The following is a 20491-nucleotide window of genomic DNA, read 5'->3' on the forward strand; positions in this document are numbered from 1 at the left end:
AATTAATGGAGTTAGTTCCATTGCATGTCTGTCTGATTCCAGAGCACATGATACACGTGAATTATGGAGAATTTCATAGGTAGACATAATAATTGAATTTACATGAATGAAGGAGGAAATACTGAAAAACCCAGACAGAGTTTAGTGCAAGAAGACCATAAACCAAACCATGAGAACACTTAACATCTTAGGTCCATGAAGGAAAACAAACCAGCATAGGTGATTGAGGATTAATAATAATAGAAGAGAAGAAACAACAAAAAATTTCAAGGAGATTGTGATCGTGATTTTCAAATGCTTCAGAGGAGTCCACTAGAGTGTGGATGAGGAGAGACCTTTCATTTTGTCGACTACAGACTTTTTGACTTTGAAGCAGTCGATCTCAACAGAGTGGTAAGAGTGAAGCTAGACTGCAGTGGGTTTGAGGAATTGGTTAGTGGTAAGAAAATGGAAACAGAAGGCAGGCTACTATCTGAAATGGAAGAGCAGATCGAGAGGAAGCTGAATTACGGCAAAACTTCCATATAAATTGGAAGAAGGAAAAAACAGTGGTGGGTGGGATGGAGGGTGGGGAAACTATATTCGGTATAGGGGTACACAGTAGTTCCCAGGCTGGTGACGTGGTTGACAGAAAGAAACCAACCAACCAAGTTAAAGATCAAGTTTCCTTGATGGTAAAGAATATGGCAACTTGCAGGAATGGTCACATAACGCTGAAGAAAACAGCATGATCCCACACAGTGGTACAGGCTTCCCAGGTTGCCAGGATTCAACAAGGGCTGATGATGTCACCACCTTTGGGGAATCATGAATTCCTTAGGTGCAAGAAGTTTGCCTTTTCTATTCTTATGCTAGAGGGTGGCATTATACCCTCACACCCTTACTTAAAGTTGGCTCAAATCTAAGTCGTATTTCCACGGGCAAGCAGCTATCATTGGCCCAGCCAAGATTGTAATTTAGACTTCCTGTCTCCATCTGGCATACACAAAACACTAGGCAGTCCCCTTTTACTGATGAAGATACTTAATAGTGACATATGTACACACAGGGTTTTCATTGATATTATGAAAGATAACTTATGATTATTTCCTGTTCAACTATCAAAATATCAAGTATAACCTAAAAACACAGATATCATTGATTCTTTCCTTTTGTGGCATAATATTAGCCTCCTAAGTAAATTGACTTTCTCCTGGAAGAGAACATTCACAATCTGCTATTTCCCCTACTTTTTGACTAAAATAATTGTTTTTTTAATCTATAGCAGTCTTATTCGTTCACATTTTTCATTTACTGTACTGAATAGTATCTTTAACTTAGATAATTTTATGGTAACATGGCTGTTTGCCTGTTAGTGTGTCTACACTGGCAGCTAAATATTTTTTGTCATCTTCAAAAGACTCAGGTTTTAGATACGTCTTGTGTACATGTGCACGTATGTCTGTGTGCCCGTGTGGGTGTATGTGCATATGTAAGTGTGTATGTATAACTTCTTGATCAAAGTCCTTACTGGTTATTTCTTTTTAAACTCTACACAACCCTGGCAAGGTAGACATTAACAGAAATTATGCCCAATTTAAAGATAAGGACACTAGGTTGTGGGAAGTTTTACTAATGTGTCAATGTGGCAGTGGAGAGCAAGAGTCGGAGCTAGAATTCAAGTCTCCGTGCAACCAATCTGGTATTCTTTGCACTATAACAATATTTCTCTGGAATATAAAGAACCCCAAGTTATTCCTTTTTGTCTTTCAGTGAATATTTATAGTTCAGTTAAATTCCTCTGCCTGGAGATGTAATCTAGGTTTTATTCTATTTATATTAAAATCTTGATGAGCCTAAATGCCCAGAAAACTGGGGGTTCTGCTTAATTGGTTTTGGTGGATAGCTTAAGGTTAAATAGAACTTTTAAAAAATTGCCATTCTTGTTGAAAATCACTCTTAACTATGAATCTACTTTCCGTTTTAATCCAAATGATCATAATTTAATCTGTTATAATTGAAAATCTTACGGTAAGGCAGGGTTGCCATTCTGAACAGGATTTTTTATTGTACAACCCGTCAGGTATAGAAAATATTATAAAATGAACAAAACGTGTAGTGGTCCCAGGATATTCTTTGAAAATTTGGGGTGGCCTCTTGTGAGTAGTTGTAAAAGCACTGGAATTAGAATGGGAAATCTTGTGTCTGAGTCCAATTCTGCCACTAAATAGCCGTGTGACCTTGATAGTGTCTCTTTCTTCCTTTCCAACCTCACTTTCCTCAACAGTCCGATAAAGGAATAAAGCTAAATGATTTATTTGATGTCCTTTCTGCCTTTACTTTCTCTATCATTCCGTGGCTTGCCTTCTTGTCATTTGCTCCTCCACTGAAAGAATCCTGCTCAGTTTAGCTTTCCAGTTAGTTGGATTCTAATTAATTGCAGGATTACTGGTTCTAGGTGAGGTCCCCTAACAAGTCAGATAAATGAAGCCGTGATAAGTTAAGCCATGATTCCTTCAAAATCTCCAGTAGCCAAGGGGAAATGAGGAAGACCATCTACACGTCCCTGTCTGTCCGGGGGTGTTGATAAAGGCACACAAGCATAGTTAAGAAACTGATCTTAGGCCAGTGCAAGACTAGTTTGTGAACATGTTCTACCCGATACAGGTGCTCAAGCAAAGTTTGTGGAGTGAATGAATTTAAGAACAAAACCCTCGAACAAAACCCTCCGTAGAGACAAGATTCAAGAGGCAGCACCTTATAAAGAAGCCTACCTTGCCTTGGGTCATATTGCAAAGCTGCAGATGGTTCAGTATTTTCTTTCAATTTTTCGTTCTCTGTCTCATTAAGAAATAAATATAACTTTATTTTGTTTCTTATTCAAAGATAAAAATACAACCTGGATTGGGTTTAAAGTTCCAACCACCCATTTCTATACTGCATCCTGTAAATCCATGATGATAACTTTTTCTGAGCATTGACGATGATGCAGAGAAAAGGCAAGTTTAGGTTTAATATTATATTTGCCAAATAGAGATGTATATTTAGAAGTCAGAGAAGTGCATGAAATCATTGTATTCTTGAAGTTGACCTGACCTTGTTTATCTCTTTGTGCTGCCCCTAAATAATTAAAGCAAGCCAATGGGTTTCCTCTTTGCTCTCTTGAATCCACACTGCAGGGAACCAGGGAGAGAACATTTCCCAGCAAGGAAGGCCTGGTTTCTACAAATTCTCCTGTGTTCAAGTGGGATTATAGTTTTTGAGCTTTAGAGCATGGCACAAAGTGGAATTTGACTGTTTCTTAGGTAGCCTAACCTGAAGGGAGTTAATGTTGTTTTAATTGCTATCATGATTGTATGTTTTGCATGTTTTAATCAGTATTTCAGATTTTGGATTTATATCCTGTGACACTTTGTGAGAGGTAGGTACACTTTGAACAGCAATTTAAAAAATTGAAAGTAGAAGATGTTTTCTAGTCTCCATACCTACAAAGGTTTCCTTGCTTAGTTAGCAAGGGTAAATGTTTGAGGTAATTATAGGTGAGTTGTTTGTGTTCTGTGGCCCTAGGGTTAGGGTATTTGTTTGGATAATAGACCAATCCCAAGTGCAAATAGCCCCAAGGGAAGAACAGCTGTGAGCTTGGGAGGAAGATAAGATCGTGAGTGCCTGGCAAGAAAATCTTTTCCTGGAAGCCTTTAAAGAGTGACAGATTCCCCTCCCCCCCCACCCCCAGAGGGAGGCTGAATACTTCAAAAATGCATGCTCCAATCAGAGGAATAGTTTTAGGCCAACGATTCTCAACCTCACCACTATTGGCATTTCAGGCTGGATAATCCGTTGTTGTGGGGTCTGTCCCATGCATAATAGGGTGTTTAGCAGCATCGCTAGCCTCCTACCCACTAGATGCCAGTAGTGGCCTCCCCCTGGTTATGATTACCAAACACATCTCCAGACAATGCCAAATGTCCCCTGTGGGCCAGTTCATCCCCAACTGAGAAAGGCTCTTTGAGAATAATGATGATGCAAAATCTTTTGTGTCCTTGCCCGTTCACTTTTTCTCAACCCCTCTTCAGATTCTAGCAGTTTGTTTTTTCCCTTCCCATCTTCCCTCTTCGTATTCCCTTCTTCTGAAGACTTTGTTGGTAGGTTTAGATAATTCTCCAGTTTAAAGCATAATTTGTGTTGGAAACCACTGCTATGAATTGAATGTTTGGATCTCCCCCAAATGCATATATTGAAAACCTAATGCCCACGATGATGGTATTAGGTGGGGCCTTTGGGAGGTGCTTAGGTCCTGAGGGTGGAGCTCTCATGAATGGGATTAGTGCCCTTATGAAAGAGACCTCTGATTGCTCCCTAGCCCCTTCCACCACATGAAGATACAGCAAGACACATTAGATGCCCACGGCAGACTGGGTAGCAGTCTGTAACACGGAAGAAACCCTTCAGCAGAACCCTTCCATGCTGGCATCCTGATCTTGGACTTCCAGCTTCCAGGACTGTGAGAAACCTGTTTCTGTTGTTTATAAGCCAACCACCTTATGGGATTGTGTTATAGCAGCCCAAATAGACTAAAACAACCACTAAACAATTCATTTAGCTCTAAGGTCTCCCCACCCCTGCCAGTTAGTCTCCTTTTCATATGGTGGCCACTCCTCATAATTTTATTCCCAATTAACTTGTCATATCCTGCATTTCTCTGTAAGAGTCTTAAGCAAGAGGAATATATTTTGACACATTGAATGTATACTAGTTTGTATATATACTTAATTGGTTTGTTTCCCAGGAATGCAAAAAGATGGAAAAAAGCAGTATATCACTTCTGACTATTTGGATCAGATGTAGACAAGGAAACCCAGAGTGACCTTCCAAGCAACTAGCAAATGATCCTTTACCCTTGCATATATAGCCATATCTATGTACTGTCTGTCTGTCTATCTATCTATCTATCCATCTATCAATCAAATTTCCTTTCTGATTATATTCCTTTTTCTTCTACACTCTTCATTCTCCCTATGTTCACTCTATTCTCTCTCTCCTACATTTGCTTTAGATCTACGCTACTCTTGGACATTCCTTAACTCTCCTGACATTGTTCTTTGCTGAAAAGCTTACAAGGACACAGGAGCCTGAAAGAAAATGGCACATTAGGGAAACCACACATGACAGGGTGGCCAGAGCTAAGAGGGCATTGGAGACAATAGCAGTAGTGAGGTGGAGAGACCTATATCGTGAAGGACCTTATGAAATAGTACACCTTCATTTCAAAAATAGGAAAAACACAGGAAATCACAAAGAAAAATAACTACAAATTCCACTACCCAAAGATAGTTACTATTAAGATTTCCATGTTTTCTTCTAGATCAGATCTCTGTGGAATAGGGATACGGAGTGGGAGTTAGTTGTCTTTGTTTTTGTGTGGAAGGGGACAGCAAATAGTTGTGGTTGTACTGTATATATGAATTCTGGGGTTTTTTTCCCCCAACATGGAAAATTGTTTATTGCCTTAGAAATTATTTGGTTAACGGGAACAGAAATGCCTTAAAAGTAAATCAAGTAAAAAGGATGTTTTTAAAAAATGGTAGAGGATAATTTCACAGGGAAGGAAGAAGGCATTGAGTACAGCTTTGCCTAATGAAAGATGGAACTGTCTCCATTATTCTTTTGCTTTCTAGAGCCGTGTGATGTCTCATCACTGTTTCTTTCTGCACATATTCTCTCTTGTTGGGCTTCATTTTAGATGGGACTTGTTTGTCTGTTCCACTATTATGTAACTCCAGCTCTGGCTCAACATGACCTTGCATCTTGGCTTCCCTAGATGACTAGGTTTCAGTGTCTAGGTTTCTGAGAGAGGGAGAGAGAGGGGAAGAGAATATGATTGTCTCCGAGGTTGGCTATCCAATTCTGCTCCAATTAACTATGACTGCAAGCAATGCGGAGTGGGGTTGGGACAGTCGTAGGTAAGGATGCTCTGTCCAGGCTCTGTGCTGAGAGTCAGTGATCAGCATAATATGCTTATGTGGTTTAAAATTCTTAATCTGACCTCACAACATTCCATAGAACGAATGTATTATGCTCCTTCCATATTTGAGTCTGCCCTTTTAGCCAATGGATGAGTAAAGAGATTGGGGAGAAGGTTCCTTGGGTGAGAAGGTTTTAGGGGAGAAGACGGGAAGTATCAGACAGCACTTTTGCTCACACTTCGATTTAGTCAGAACTCAGTCATATGACCATACCTAATGGAAATGGTGACTGGGAAATGTAGTCTGTGTGCCCAGGAAACGAGAACATGGATGTTGGTGAGGAGCAGTTTCTGCCTGAGGCTACTTCTTTGATTTTGAGATTGATATTTCACAGGACAGCCATGCCTTTTGTCAATTTGTCCCTCAGAGAAATGTTATACTGGATAGGTTAAAGGACTGATTTTGGTGACATTTCTTTTTTTTTTTTTTTAATTTAAATCCAAATTAGTTAACATATAGTGTAATAATTTCAGGAGTAGAATTTAGTGATTCATCACTTACATATAACACCCAGTGCTCATCCCAACAAGTGCCCTTCTTAATGCCCATCACCCATTTAGCCCATTGCCCCACCCACATCCCCTCCAGCAACCTTCAGTCTGTTCTCTGTATTTAAGAGTCTCTTATGGTTTGTCTCCCTCTCTGTGTTTATATTATTTTTGCTTCCCTTCCCTTATGTTCATCTGTTTTGTATCTTAAATTCCACATATGAGTGAAATCATATAATACTTGTCTTTCTCTGACTGACTTATTCCGCTTAACAGAATACACTCTAGTTCCATCCATGTTGTTGCAGATGGCAAGATTTGATTCTATTTGATCACTGAGTAATATCTCATTGTGTATATATATATATAAATATATATAAATATACACACACATATATATCACATCTTCTTTATCTATTCATCGCTTGATGGACATTTGAGCTCTTTCCATACTTTGGCTATTGTCGATAGTGCTGCTATAAAACATTGGGGTGCATGTGCCCCTTTGAAACAGCACTCTTGTATCTTTTGGATAAATGCCTAGCAGTGCAATTGCTGGGTTTTAGGGTAGTTCTATTTTTAATTTTTTCAGGAATTGCCATACTGTTTACCAGAGTGGCTGCACCAATTTGCATTCCCACCAGCAATGCAAAAGGGTTCCTCTTTCTCTTCATCCTCACCAACATCTGTCATTGCCTGAGTTGTTAATTTTAGTGAGTGGCATTTCTTATATTATTTTGTGGCATTATAAAGCATGTTTGCCTTTATTTTTTTAACTTTTTAGAATTTATTTATTTATTTTTGGAGGGGCTAGGGGCAGAAGGAGAAGGAGAGAGAGAATCCCAAGCAGACTACACCATCAGCACAGAGCCCGAGGAGGGGCTCAAACCTACAACTTTGAGATCATGACCTGAGCTGAAATCAAGAGTTGGGTGCTCAACCGATTGAGCCACCCAGGCACCCCACATTTTTGCCTTTAATGTACATATATGAGTAAGACTTACAAATCAGTGAAAGCTAATGTAAGGCAAATGTTGATCAACACCCTTCAGAAGGTGCATTAGAATGATAACCTATATTTTCAACCTGAAGAGCTTAGTGGGAAATGCTTAGGATCTCTCCTTACTGTACTCCTTTGTAATTATTTTGAAACCCTCTTTCTTTAAAATAAGGTGTCCTTGCTAATATAGATTACAATTCAATTAAAACAAATCATACAGAAATGTATGCCATGTCAACTGGCTCATAAAATAAATGAAGAAAATACCTATCTGTAGAAAATGAGGATGAATAAAAAGATAGTCAAGGTATATAATACTCTGCCCACTACCCACTCCTCTAAAAAAATAAATAAGTAAATAAGCCAAGTAGCCAGTGAAACCAAGTCTATGAAACCAACAGGTTGCTCTGGTAAGGAAAATTGGGAATGGACTTTCAGGTTTTGTAAAGAGAAATATAATTTAATTTCTTTGCAAAATCAAGAAAATTTTTAAATTCCTAGAAAATTTGGGATCTGGTTTAATTTTAAACATGTGCTCATAAATTTTGCATAGGTCACCTATTTATTCCCATTTAAAATGGTCCCTGTTAGGAGATGATCTCCTGAAAACTCTGAAGTGACATTCCACTATTCCTTCTTGGAGATGATGTATGTACAATCATAAGAGGATTGAAAATCTCACCCACCAATAGCTTTCTAAATTTTTTTGAGTTTGAAGGGATCACAGCTTTCACACCATACTTTAGGGCCTAAAGTACTATTCAGTATAAAGAAAATGAAAAATTGGCAGTTACTTATCTAGGTAAATAATCTTTATGTATTGGTCTGAGCCTTTTAATACAAGAACATTTACATTCATAGAAAATATGTAAGTTGATATTTGCACCTCAACTGGTGTAGGATTTTTTAATATTGTTTTTTAAAGAAATTTATTTTAATGTTTATTTTTGAGAGAGAGAGAGAAAGCATGTACGAGCAGGGTAGGGACAGAGAGAGGCAGACAGAGGATTCAAAGCGGGCTCTGTGCTGACAGCAGACAGCCGGGTCGATGCATGGCCCGAATTCACAAACTGGGAGATCATGACCTAGGCTGAAGTCAGACGCTTAAGCGACTGAGCCATCCAGAGGTCCCTAAGAAATGTTTTTTAAGTTTTAGTTATTTATTTTGAGAGAGAGAGATGCCACGAGCAGGGGAGGGGCAGAGGGAGAGGGACAGAGGGAATCCCAAGCAGGCTTTCCACTGCCAGCCTAGAGCCAGACATGGGGCTCAAACCCAGGAAACCACAAGATCGTGACCTGACCTGAAACCAACAGCCGGGCACTCAACCGACTGAGCCACCCAGGCACCCCAATACCAGTTTTTTACATTGAAGTTACATCTATAGAGCATGGATCTAACTTGGAAAATGAGAATGAGAGAGTGTCTTCAAAGGGCATTATTATAAAGTAGAGGATAATTATTTATTCTAATCTATGTTGGGGCCTACTAAAGCAACTTGATCAAATATAGAATATGTGATAATTTCTTTCTCCAGCATAAGTGTATATATATGTATATATGTATATACATATATATGTATATATATACATACATACATATATATACGTATATATATACATATATATATGTATATATATATGCCAGCACTCCTAGTTCCAACTTATCTCTGAATATCCTGTTATAGAAATGTTTAATTTATATAGGAAAGTCCGATACACTATTACATAAAAGCTGTTCTGATGTCTCCCATGTTCTAAAAAGGGAGACATGACAATTCACGGTGTACCTTCCTGATATCAGTTTGTCATTTCTGTAATTTTAAGAGTTGAAGCAAATATTTCCATAAAAACATCTTCAGTGGAATGCCAAACTTACATATATTCACTGTGAAAGGAAAATGCCAGATGATCATGTGAATTAAGATTTTATTACCTTAATGATTAACATTATCAGTGATATCATGAGTTACTATGTGCACAGTGGTTAAGTAAATGCGTTTTATTGTTCGTGCATGAATTTAAAAATATTTATGGAGCACCTATGGAGTTTGCTAGGCACCATTCTAGATGCTTAGGATACAGCAGTAAATAAGTCAGACATTCCTAAGCTCATGTAGCTTATGTCTAGTAATCAACAAAACTGAAATAGATTCCCAGCTCTGTCACTTACCAGTTGGGTGACCTTGGGAAATTTATTTAACTTTAATAGCTGATTCTAAGCCGCCTGAAGTATGAAATATGGATAGTACCATCTTCCTTTATAGGGTTATTGTGAGGATTCAGTGAGAAAGAAGCACAAAGTACTTTAGCAGAGTGCCTAGCACATAGATGTTGTTGCTGTTGCCATTATTATTAGAAACAGTTATTTTTAATTGTTAATATTTTTTATTAACAATCATTCTTTCATTACCCAAATGTCTTACAAAAAAGAGGTGAAATATGAATCAACTATTTCTTTCACTTGTTTCTTTTAGATTATGTGAAAACAAAATGAAAGCTTATAGTTGTCCTTTTGCATTCAATAAACCAAGAGATATGTGCTCACAAGTGAAACTTATTTTAGAGTTCCCAAGCCTCATTCATTCCGCACAGTGAATCAAGTGCCTTTTAGAAGAAGCGAAGGCATCATACAAATCAATATATGCTCATTGAGTACCTCTGAAGTATGAGACAACATACCTAGAAATTAAGGCTTGGTCCCTGCTCTCAAGGAATATACAATACAGGCAGGGCAGATATTCTAATTAAAAGAAGAGAGGGAATAATAGCCACAAAAAGAGTTTAAAAAGAGCTCTCCCATTAGCTACTAACTACCCCACTTGCAAAATTATAGTACCAATCTAGACTATAGAGTATTGCGTTCAAGGATAAATTGTAGGACTAATGCTTAAGCCTAGAAAAATTAAGGCTTAGATAGGTATCCTGAAACTCTTTAAAAAGAAAAAAAACACTTAAAAATTATGGACAACATGGAGAGAGGATAAATTTTTTTTATAAACAGTATGTAATGTTTGGAGCAGATGTATGGGCAGGGATGGCCTTAAAGTTTGGAAGAAAGAACCCTTGAGCAAATAAAATGAAATCTTTCTTTATGTAGCTGTTAGTAGGGAAATACAATTTGTTACCACAGGAGGTTGTCCAAGCTGGTAATTCCACTGAGATTCAAGAAGAGTTTGGATAAATACTCTTTGGAGGAGTATTTATTCTAAAAAGGAGTATGAGGAATGGGCTACTAAAGAAAAGCTAGATATGTTGAGGTTGATAATCTTGACTAGTAAACACACTTTTCTGCAAAATAACACTGGGTTTTCTTGTCAGAGAGGAAAATGGGGCTGTGACCCAGCATGACATTTTTTTAAAAAAATGTATAATGTTTTTAGGGACATAAGAATAAATACGTGTGAATAGAGATTTCTCCAAAGGTTATATAAAAATAGTCAATAAGCCTATGAAAAGGTACTCAGCGTCACCAGTCATCAGAGGAATGCAAATCAAAACCACGATGAGATATCACCTCACACCCATTAGGGACTACCATCAAAAAAAAAAAAAAATAGAAAATGACAAGTATTATCAAAGATGTAGAGAAAATGGAGCTCCTGTGTGCCATTGGTGGGGTTGTAAAATGGTGCAACTGCCATGTAAAATGATATGGAGGTCCCTCAAAAAATTAAAAAGAGAGGTATTGTATGATCCAGCAATCCCACTTTGGGGGTATATATTCAAAAGAATTGAAAACAGGATCGCAAAGAGATATTTGCACACCCATATTTGTAGCAGCATTATCCACAATAGCCAAGAAGTGGAAGCAGCCCAAATGTCCGTGGACAGATGAATGGATAAAGAAAATGTGGTACTGTATTTACATGTAATAGAGTCCTGCCTTTTGAAAAGGAAGGAAACCCTGTCCTATGCTACATGTGAGATACCTTCAGGACATTATGCTAAGTGCAATAAACCAGTCACAAAAAGACAAATGGTGTATGATTCCACTTACATCAGGCATCTAAACTAGTCAAATTCATAGAAAGAGAGAGCCAAGTGGTGGTTCCCAGGGGCTGAGGGAAAGGGAGAAAGGAGGTTGTTTAATGGGTATGGAGTTTCATATTTGCAAGATATCGGTTTCACAACAATAAATGCTATCGAACTATACCCTTAAAAATAGTTAGGATGGGGGCACCTGACTGGCTCAGTCAGTAGAGCATGCAACTCTTCATCTCAGGGTTCTGAGTTCAAGCCCCACGTTGGGTGTGGAGTCCACTTAAAATTAAAACTAAATAAGATGGTAAATTTCATATTTTGTGGTTTTTTAATCACAATAAAAATGCATTTAATAATTTTTTTAAAAAATAAGAAATGCCTAAATTCCACCATTCTATCTGAATGTAATTTGGCCATAATAACTTGACTCAAGGCTTTTTCATTGCAATCTTCTTTTTTATTTTATTTTTTAAAATCAGCCTCAGCTGCGAACTGGAAATAAGTTGAATTCCTTCTTCTGGGTATAAAAATGAGTCAAATGCTTATAGCTAAGGGAATACAGGTTTAGCTATTCGTCTCATAAGCATGTTTACAAGATGTAAAAGAAAAAATTTCATTGGTTATTTATGCATCTGTTGTTAGAAAGCTGTAGATTTCTGTCTATTTCCTATAGAATTTTAAGTGCCACATTAAATCACATTATTTAGTGCTAACAGATACCCTCAGAATTATGTAGCATGAGGGGTTTAAAAAGAGAGAGTACATTTTCCCCTTTTTTATAGATGATTTTAAAATCCTTACAGGAGCATTTATTATATTCCCACTTACCATCACTGGGTCTCATCAGTCTCGAAGATATTTTTTTTTTCAATTTCCTTATATGCCCATTTCCTTTTGGCAATATCTTGCTTTTCCTTTTTAAATTTGAACTTGAATATTAAAACAGATGCAAAGGAGAGTACTACTTACACATAAACTCTTGAACCGCATTTTTATCATTTGCTCTGTGCAAAAAACCCAATTGTATGAAATTGATAGCAACATTTTAGTATATCCTCAGGTCCCCAGGGAAAAGCAATGTGCTTAGACAGATGATCTGATTTTATGAGCACATAGCTGAAGTCTAGCACTGTGCATTTGTCTTTATGCTCCCACTTTTTTCGGGGACTATGAAAACACATTTAGGCAGTAGTTTCACTTTCCAACAATGGATTGCAAGGCCTAGGACAATGCGTAGCATTTGCAGTGCTGTTTTTCATGATGCACATCAAAGTATAGATTCCTTGAGCATGAAATCTTAATCTCAGCTTGTTAATAAGAAAACAGGAACCTTAGTATATGAACTCATTTTATTATCTACCCTCACTGAGGACTGTGATTTGGATTCCACTCAAATACGAATTAGTGTAAGTGTTGCTCTGCTGTGACTGCTGAATTTATTCATTATGCTGTAATATTTTACTTATGAAACTGCATTTGTAAATCCTTTGGTGTATGTCACGATGAAATTACAGTGCTCAGGGATATTGATTATTGCTTGTAATTGCCATCATAATAGCCAACAATTCTCTGTCTTTCTTTGTCTTTCTTCTCCCCCTTAATGATATACCAAACCAAATCAATATCCAACATATGGGGCCACTTACATTGTCTCTAAAATCCAATTGTTCTCCTTCATAAATATGCAAAGGATCGAAGATTTTATCTCCGATCACTGTGAAGAAAACACCCCATACTGCTGGGTTTCCCTTTTACCCCATAGGAACATACCAGAATGTTGCTGTGCAGGATTGGTTATATCCAAGTGACATTTTGTCACCTCCAGAGTAACTATCAGGTCGTGGTGAGGAGATGGGGAGGTTACTCCACTCTGCTGTCTCTAAAGTGCTACACTTCTTGCTCTCTAGTAAATTAGATAGCCAAAGGGGAAAACATAGCCTGGGAGAGCTAAGCAGGCATTAAAGAAGAAGTTCACCTCTTCGTAAATGGAGGAGACCATTTCAGGGATTAAAGAGGAAGTACAATTAAATGGAAGGAGCATAATGCTGTGAGTCACTTTTTTAATATATTTATTCTTATTTCTATTATATACTGTTTCTTCATTCTGGGGATACATTAGGTGCCCTGAGAAGCAGCAATAACTCCTTTATGTTCTTAACAACTAAAGGGTAGCTTCTTTGTAATGCTTCCCTATTCATCCAGAATAGTTAAGATGGTCTTTAAAATTTACTCTAAGAACGTGTGACATAAAGAAAAATAGACATGTATTACATAGTACTGTCGGAGCACATTGTATTTGGCCTGGATCAGTTAACCCAAGAGATTAGAACCTGGTAGTAACCCGGTGAAGACTGGTTAGCAGGTAGCATAGGGGGATGGAAATAGCACTCTCTTTTGAAAGTTCCCGATTCCAAGCTCATTTATGCCATTAACTACCTATGTTACTTTTAGGTAATCCATTTCATTTTCTGGGCCTCAGTTTTGCTAACTGCAAAATCAGGGCTTTGGGCTATTAGAAGATTACTGAGTTTCCTTACATCTCTGTGATTCTGTAGCTGGCATTTTCACGCTTGTCATTGGTCCCAAGAGAAACGGTAAAAGTGTGACTCGATTCAGTATTATCCACATGCTTCTTCTGTGTCCGAACAGGTGTGGGTTCTTATCTTACCACGTCCACTAACTGAATAACCCTAGTATAGTGTACTGTCATGTAGTGGTTAAGAGCCATGGCTTTGGGGCCGGCCTGCTTGTGTTTGAAACTCAGCTTCACCATTTACTGACTGTGGGACCAGGGAAAACTGAACCTCTCTGTTCATTGGTTTTCTCATCTGTCGATGGAGATATTTCCTTTAATGGGGTTTTGGGGAAGAATAAATGATCTAATAGTTTATAAATTATTTAGAACAATGCCTGGCACAAGTAAGCACTTAATGAAGTTACCTCTTATTATCATTATTATGATAACTACTATTATCACCACCATTTTATTCCTACTAAACCTCTTCTGGTGTCTGTTTCATCATCTGTAAGATTAGAATAGTATCAACCTCATACGCGTATGAGAATCAAAAAATTGCACATAAGGTGCCTCGGTGTCTAGCCTTTCTAGGCGCTCAGCAAATCATGTTTATGTAAATAGAACGGACTACGGTGTGGTTGGTGTTAAGCAGTGCATTTTTTCCGTTCACCCCACCTCCCGTCTTCTTGATACTTGTTACAAATGCAATGTAAGCTCAAGGCAGAGAATATATTAAAAAAAAAAAATACTCCTATCCCAAAGGTAACCCAAGTTACTATTTTTCCATGAACATGTATTTTTTTTATTTTAAAAATTGTATCTTGTTGCCCATACTGTTCTGAAGCTGCCTTTCTTCACTTGGTGATATTTGTAAACACTTTTCCTAGTGAATATTCTTTTACAGCACAATTTGTGATGGTTGTATAGTATTCTACTATGTGTTTGTAAAATAGCTTACTTAAGCAAATACCAATTATTGAGCACTTAGGTGTTTATTTTGTGCTATTACAAATAGAACTGCAACAAACAACTTGTTATAGAAATTGTCAGACACATAATTTCCTAGGGATAAATTCCTCTAGGCATAATTATTCAGCAAAGAATAGGCATATTTAAAGTCTTCTGACACATAATCCCAAATCGCCCTCCAGAAAGGCTTGTGAATGTGTTCTATTCTCAGCAACCCTGCCCTTTAAATAACCTTTACCCTCATGATACTAAAGCAAAATCCTCTAGTGTGGAGATTTTTCATTAACTGGCATGTTATGTAGTTGTTTTCTCTTTTAAACATATGCTTTTCTCCTTTAAGCATATATGCTTTTCTTCTTTAACACTGGAAATTGGAAAGCATTCTTAATGTAGGCTTAATGATTTGTGCATTTGGTCGTATGTGACAAGGTGATGTTGGCTCTCTATTTTGTGGAGGGGTTTTGTGTTGTAGTAGTACATTAAAATGTAGCACCATAATGTCTTTTGCTTAGCAGTGCATTTTACTGCCCCTGGTGGCACAGGAGAGAGGTTAAGATTAAGGACTTTGGAGCCAGAGTGACCTGGGCTCCTATTCTGGTTCTGTCATTCACTTACTAGGTGAATTTAGGAAAGTTTTTTTTTTTTTTTAAGTTTATTTATTTATTTTTGAGAGAAAGACAGAGACAGTGAGCAGGGGTGGGGCAGAGACAGAGGGAGTTAGAGAGTCCCAGGCAGGCTCCACACTGTCAGCACGGAGACAATGCTGGGCTCAAACTCATGGACCATGAGACCATGACCTGAGCCGAAATCAAGTCTGCCCCTTAATTGACTGAGCCACCCAGGCCCCGCTAGGCAAGTTTCTTAAACCCCTTTTGGCCTCCATGCCCTTAAATGCACCATGAGGATCATAATGCAGCCTATTTCCTATGAGTGAAGACTGAGAGAAGCATTTAGCACAATGCATGGCACACAGCACTCAGTACGTGTAAAATATGTGCACGAAAACATACTTCCATGTATTTGTTTTTGGCAAGTCCTTCCATGGCAATAAATCATTACTGTTTATGAAATATCTATATTACAATAGTCATGAGCAGTCAATAATCATCCTGTAGTAATTCAAACATGACAGCAGCACGAAGTTCTGGAACAGGCAAAACTAATGCATGTAGAAAAAATGCTAAGTAGTGGTTGTCTGGGGGAAGTGGGGTAAGGATTTACTTAGAGAGGCAGAAGGAAACATCCTGGGGTGATGGGAATGTTCTGTATCTCGATAAGGGTTTATGTTGCAAAGGAGATTACATTTGTCAAATCTCAGCAAATGTACACTTAAAATTTGTGCATTTCATCATGTATCATTTTTTATTGAAATCTATTTACATACAACATTGTGTAAGTTTAAGGTGTACAGCCTGTTGATTTGATCCATTTATATTACAGTATGATTGCCATTGTCGCATTAGTTAATACCTTTGTGACGTCACATCATTATCATTTCTTTTTTGTGGTGGAGATAATTAAGATCTCTATTAGCAAGGTTGATGATTCTAATACAATATTGTCGTCTGTAATGACTCTACTGTACATTATGTCTTCAGGAATTATTTATCTACTAGTTGCAAGTTTATGCCCTTAAACATCCCTGCTGTTCTCTGACCTCTCAGGCCCTGGTGACCACCATTCTGTTCTCTGGTTTTATGAGTTCGTGGATGGACCTCGAGGGCATTATGCTAAGTGAGATAAGTCAGACAGAGAAAGACAAATATGGTATGATACCACTTATATGTGGAATCTAAAAGAGTTCAACTCATCGTGTATAAATGTTATATTTCAAAATCTGTAAAAAATATTGAACTCCAGATAATATGCAAGTTGAAATATATGAAGGGAAGTATACTGATGTATGCAATTTAGTTTGAAATGCTTAAAAACTAAGATGGACTGATGGATGAAGACAGGAACAGAGAGATGGGGAAATATGTGGTAAAGTTAGTACAGTCATATGTCTACTGTAGAATCTAGTTGGTGAGTATATGAGTGTTTCCATAAAATTTTTTCAAGTTGGCTGTATGTTTGACAACTTTTATAATAGAATATTGCTTGAAAATATGTCTGTGAAAGCTAATCTCTAAATAAAATACTGGTTTCTAAGACAGTCAGATTTCAAAAATGCCAGATGATATTTCTGTTTTTGAATCAACTCTTGACTATCACAGCTAATGAAAAGGAGCAGTATAGCAAATAACATCAAACGTGGAACGTTAACACTCAAGGGTTTGAGAAATTCACTAGCCAGCAAGTCAGGGAACAGAAGACCTCTCTCTGCCTCCTAAAAGCGTAAATGGAGAAAACAAAAGGAGACCACCAAAGGCAGTTCGGAGTTAACTTGTTGGCATATGACAATTTCATGGGGACACTGCAGGTTCTCCTGAGCTTTGTCAAAGCGTGATTGAAATTCGTGTACTTGGTGTCTTTGTGACAACTGGCTTTGGTTTTATAGCCCAAACTTCTTGTTTCCTTTTTGCAGGCATTTCCTGTTTAAACATGGATCTGGCTCCTCAGCTATCTTCAGTGCAGCCAGTCAAAACTACCCTCTGACGTCCAATACCGTGTACTCGCCCCCTCCCAGGCCACTTCCTCGAAGCACCTTTTCCAGACCTGCCTTTACCTTTAACAAACCTTACAGGTGCTGCAACTGGAAGTGCACGGCCTTGAGCGCCACTGCAATCACAGTGACTTTGGCTTTGTTACTCGCCTATGTGATTGGTAAGCCTTTGTTGCCATGTCTCTTTTCTTCTCAAAGTCTTGTTTCGCTTGTGGTGGAGGTGGGGGAGGAGACTCTCTCTCAACTCTGGGGCCCAAAATTTGAACCAAGCCTTAGTATTATAAATAACAGACGGATTTCTAATCAGGTGGTTTGGTTTTTTTTTTGTTTGTTTGTTTTTTTTTTTTTGCACTTCCTAACCTTAAATACTGCTGAGGAGAGTAAGGAATGCTCCTTGAGAAGAAATATTTATACTACTAACGCAGTCTTATTGATTGCAATTACTGTAGTTAACCATTTTCCCTTCAATTAAAAGGTTGTTATGGTTTTCTCATTAGAAGTCATAAGTACCAATCTACAATAGCTTCTTAAATTATAGTTAAACAATAATACTGCTACCAGATTTTCAGGTAGCAATTTCATTAAAGTAGTAGTTATTTGGAAGCTATCAGAAAATCCAGCACATAATTTCTTCCCAAGAATTCAGTTTTACACCGAGATTTAAAAAATGTATTCTTCTTTTCACAAGGTAAATGGCTTGCAGAATTGTATGGATACTGTGTTTGGGGCGGTAAAGGAGAAAACAGTCTTGAGGCACTCTTTCCACGTTTAAGAAAAATATTGTTCTGGAGTCACCCTGATTAAAGTCCCCCTCACTTGATAGTAAATTGTATTGATTTTTCTGGATGGCATTTTATTTTGACTGAACATTAATTTCCTTGCTCGAGTGGTTCTGCAGTCTCAAATGTAAATTAACTTTGGGCGCCTGGGTGGCTCAGTCGGTTAAGCGTCCGACGTCAGCTCAGGTCATGATCTCACAGTCCGTGAGTTCGAGCCCTGCATCAGGCTCTGTGCTGACAGCTCAGAGCCTGGAGCCCGTTTCAGATTCTGTGTGTCTCTCTCTCTCTGACCCTCCCCCATTCATGCTCTGTCTCTCTCTGTCTCAAAAATAAATGAACGTTAAAAAAAAAAATTTAAAAAAAAATTCTATTACATACTTTGAGACTTGTTTAATTAGCTTACATATTTATTTATTTCATAAGTGAAAATAGAACATTTCAGTCATTGCAAAGTCTGCCTTTTTTATAGGGTGAACAATGTCATATGATATCGACATGACATTAAGGCAATATAGTGCAGTCATTATGAACATGGATTTGCAGACCTCTGCCCCTTATTAGGCATGTTACCTTGGGCAAATTATTTAACATTTTATGGCCTCCATTTCCCTATCTGATAAATGGGCCTAAAATAGTGCCTATAACATAGAGTTGTTATGAGAATTAAATGAGTTAATGTAACAGAAGAAGTTGGAATAGTACCCAAAACATAGTAAGTATACAATAAATGTTAAATATTATTATTGTTGTTGTTGTTATCATCATTCTCTTTATAACTGTTATTCACTATTTTTTAAAAAGTGTTTATTTATTTATTTTGAGAGAGAGAGAGAGAGAGAATATCCCAAGCAGGCTGTGCACAGTCAGCACAGAGCCTTATGCAGGGCTTGATCTCACGAACTGCGAGATCATGACCCGAGCTGAAACCAAGAGTTGGACACTTAACCGACTGAGCCACCCAGGCACCCCTGTTATTCACTATGAAAATTCAGTGACTCTCAGAGTTAACCATGTTTGTGGCTGTATCCCAGCATCGAGATCAGTGCCTGGCACAACGCAATCCTATCAATAAAATTTGTCGACAAAAATGATTGATGCTAAGCATTTTACTTGTATTAGCTCATTTAATTCTCACAACAATCCTTAAGGGCACGTATCGGTATTATATATAGTTTAGAAGTGAGCAAACTGAGGCACAGCAAAGATAAGAGGTCATGTAGAGGTCATAATGAGATTAAGAGGTCACCTCACTAGAAAGTGGGGATCCTGAGCTTTAAGCCAGAGTGGACTGACTGCAGAGCACATAGTCCTCTTTGGCATTAGGCTTTGCTGCCCCTCCAGCACTGCAGCAAACTCTGTAGCTCGCTGACTTCTTGGTCTAGTAAACAAATCCACCAATTTTGTTGTTATTAAATTACAAATTAAACTACATTTACCTGGTCATCCATTGCAACGGTGTGTGCAGCTAAGCTTTGTTGATTGGCGAAAGATACCTGTTCAAATCATTTATTGTGAGCTATTTTAGATGTAGAACTATCAGGCTAAGTGCTAGCACAGTGGATTGAATTGGTTCAAAATGAGATGTTAACGGCAAATACCATAACTTTTTTTTTTCTATCATGAACTGGACATTATGTGACTTTGGATAGGTCAATTAAAGTCTCTTCCTCGATTCACCCCGTCTTTGCCATATTGCAAGCCACCTCAGGAGGATAGGGTAAGGATTCTTCAGCAAGCATGCAGGTGAATATGTCACTTAAGAACTGTAACATACAAGATGATTTTTAAAGGGCATTCTGTAGTCAAAGTAAAAAAGTATTACATTTCCAAATATGAAACTATTTCACTCTCAGCTCTTGCTGAGTCTGTCAGAGTCATCATTTTTTTTTCAATCCCCCCTTTGCAGTTGCTGTATAACCCAAGTAAAATCTTACACTGAAACTATTTACTGCTTCTGTTTCCCGTGCAAATTCCTTTCTGCTATTTCATTTTCCTCTATTATCCATTATACATAACCTTTAGATACTAATGGCTGTATGCTGTGCTGCCCTCAATCCACTGGGGGAAATCACATCGATATCAATGGGACATCAGTAGACGTTCTGTGCATTATGGCTCTGTAAGTGGTCATTGGAACACTGTGGAAATT

The 20491-nt window shown here is 37.8% G+C and overlaps 1 protein-coding gene across 6 annotated transcripts in view; it reads left to right on the forward strand.

Annotated features, from left to right (window-relative positions):
- TENM1 (teneurin transmembrane protein 1) overlaps positions 1–20491 on the forward strand; it is a 781688-nt gene that overhangs the window by 451896 nt on the left and 309301 nt on the right. For all 6 annotated transcript variants that reach the window (XM_019438138.2, XM_019438139.2, XM_053892078.1 and 3 more), the window contains one exon: positions 17486–17724. In XM_019438138.2, coding sequence (XP_019293683.1) covers positions 17486–17724 — 239 coding nt within the window. The remainder of the gene's footprint in view (positions 1–17485; positions 17725–20491) is intronic.

The sequence above is a fragment of the Panthera pardus genome, unplaced genomic scaffold (genome assembly GCF_024362965.1).
Source record: "Panthera pardus isolate Hobbes unplaced genomic scaffold, ASM2436296v1 HiC_scaffold_27, whole genome shotgun sequence".
Lineage (NCBI taxonomy): Eukaryota > Metazoa > Chordata > Mammalia > Carnivora > Felidae > Panthera > Panthera pardus.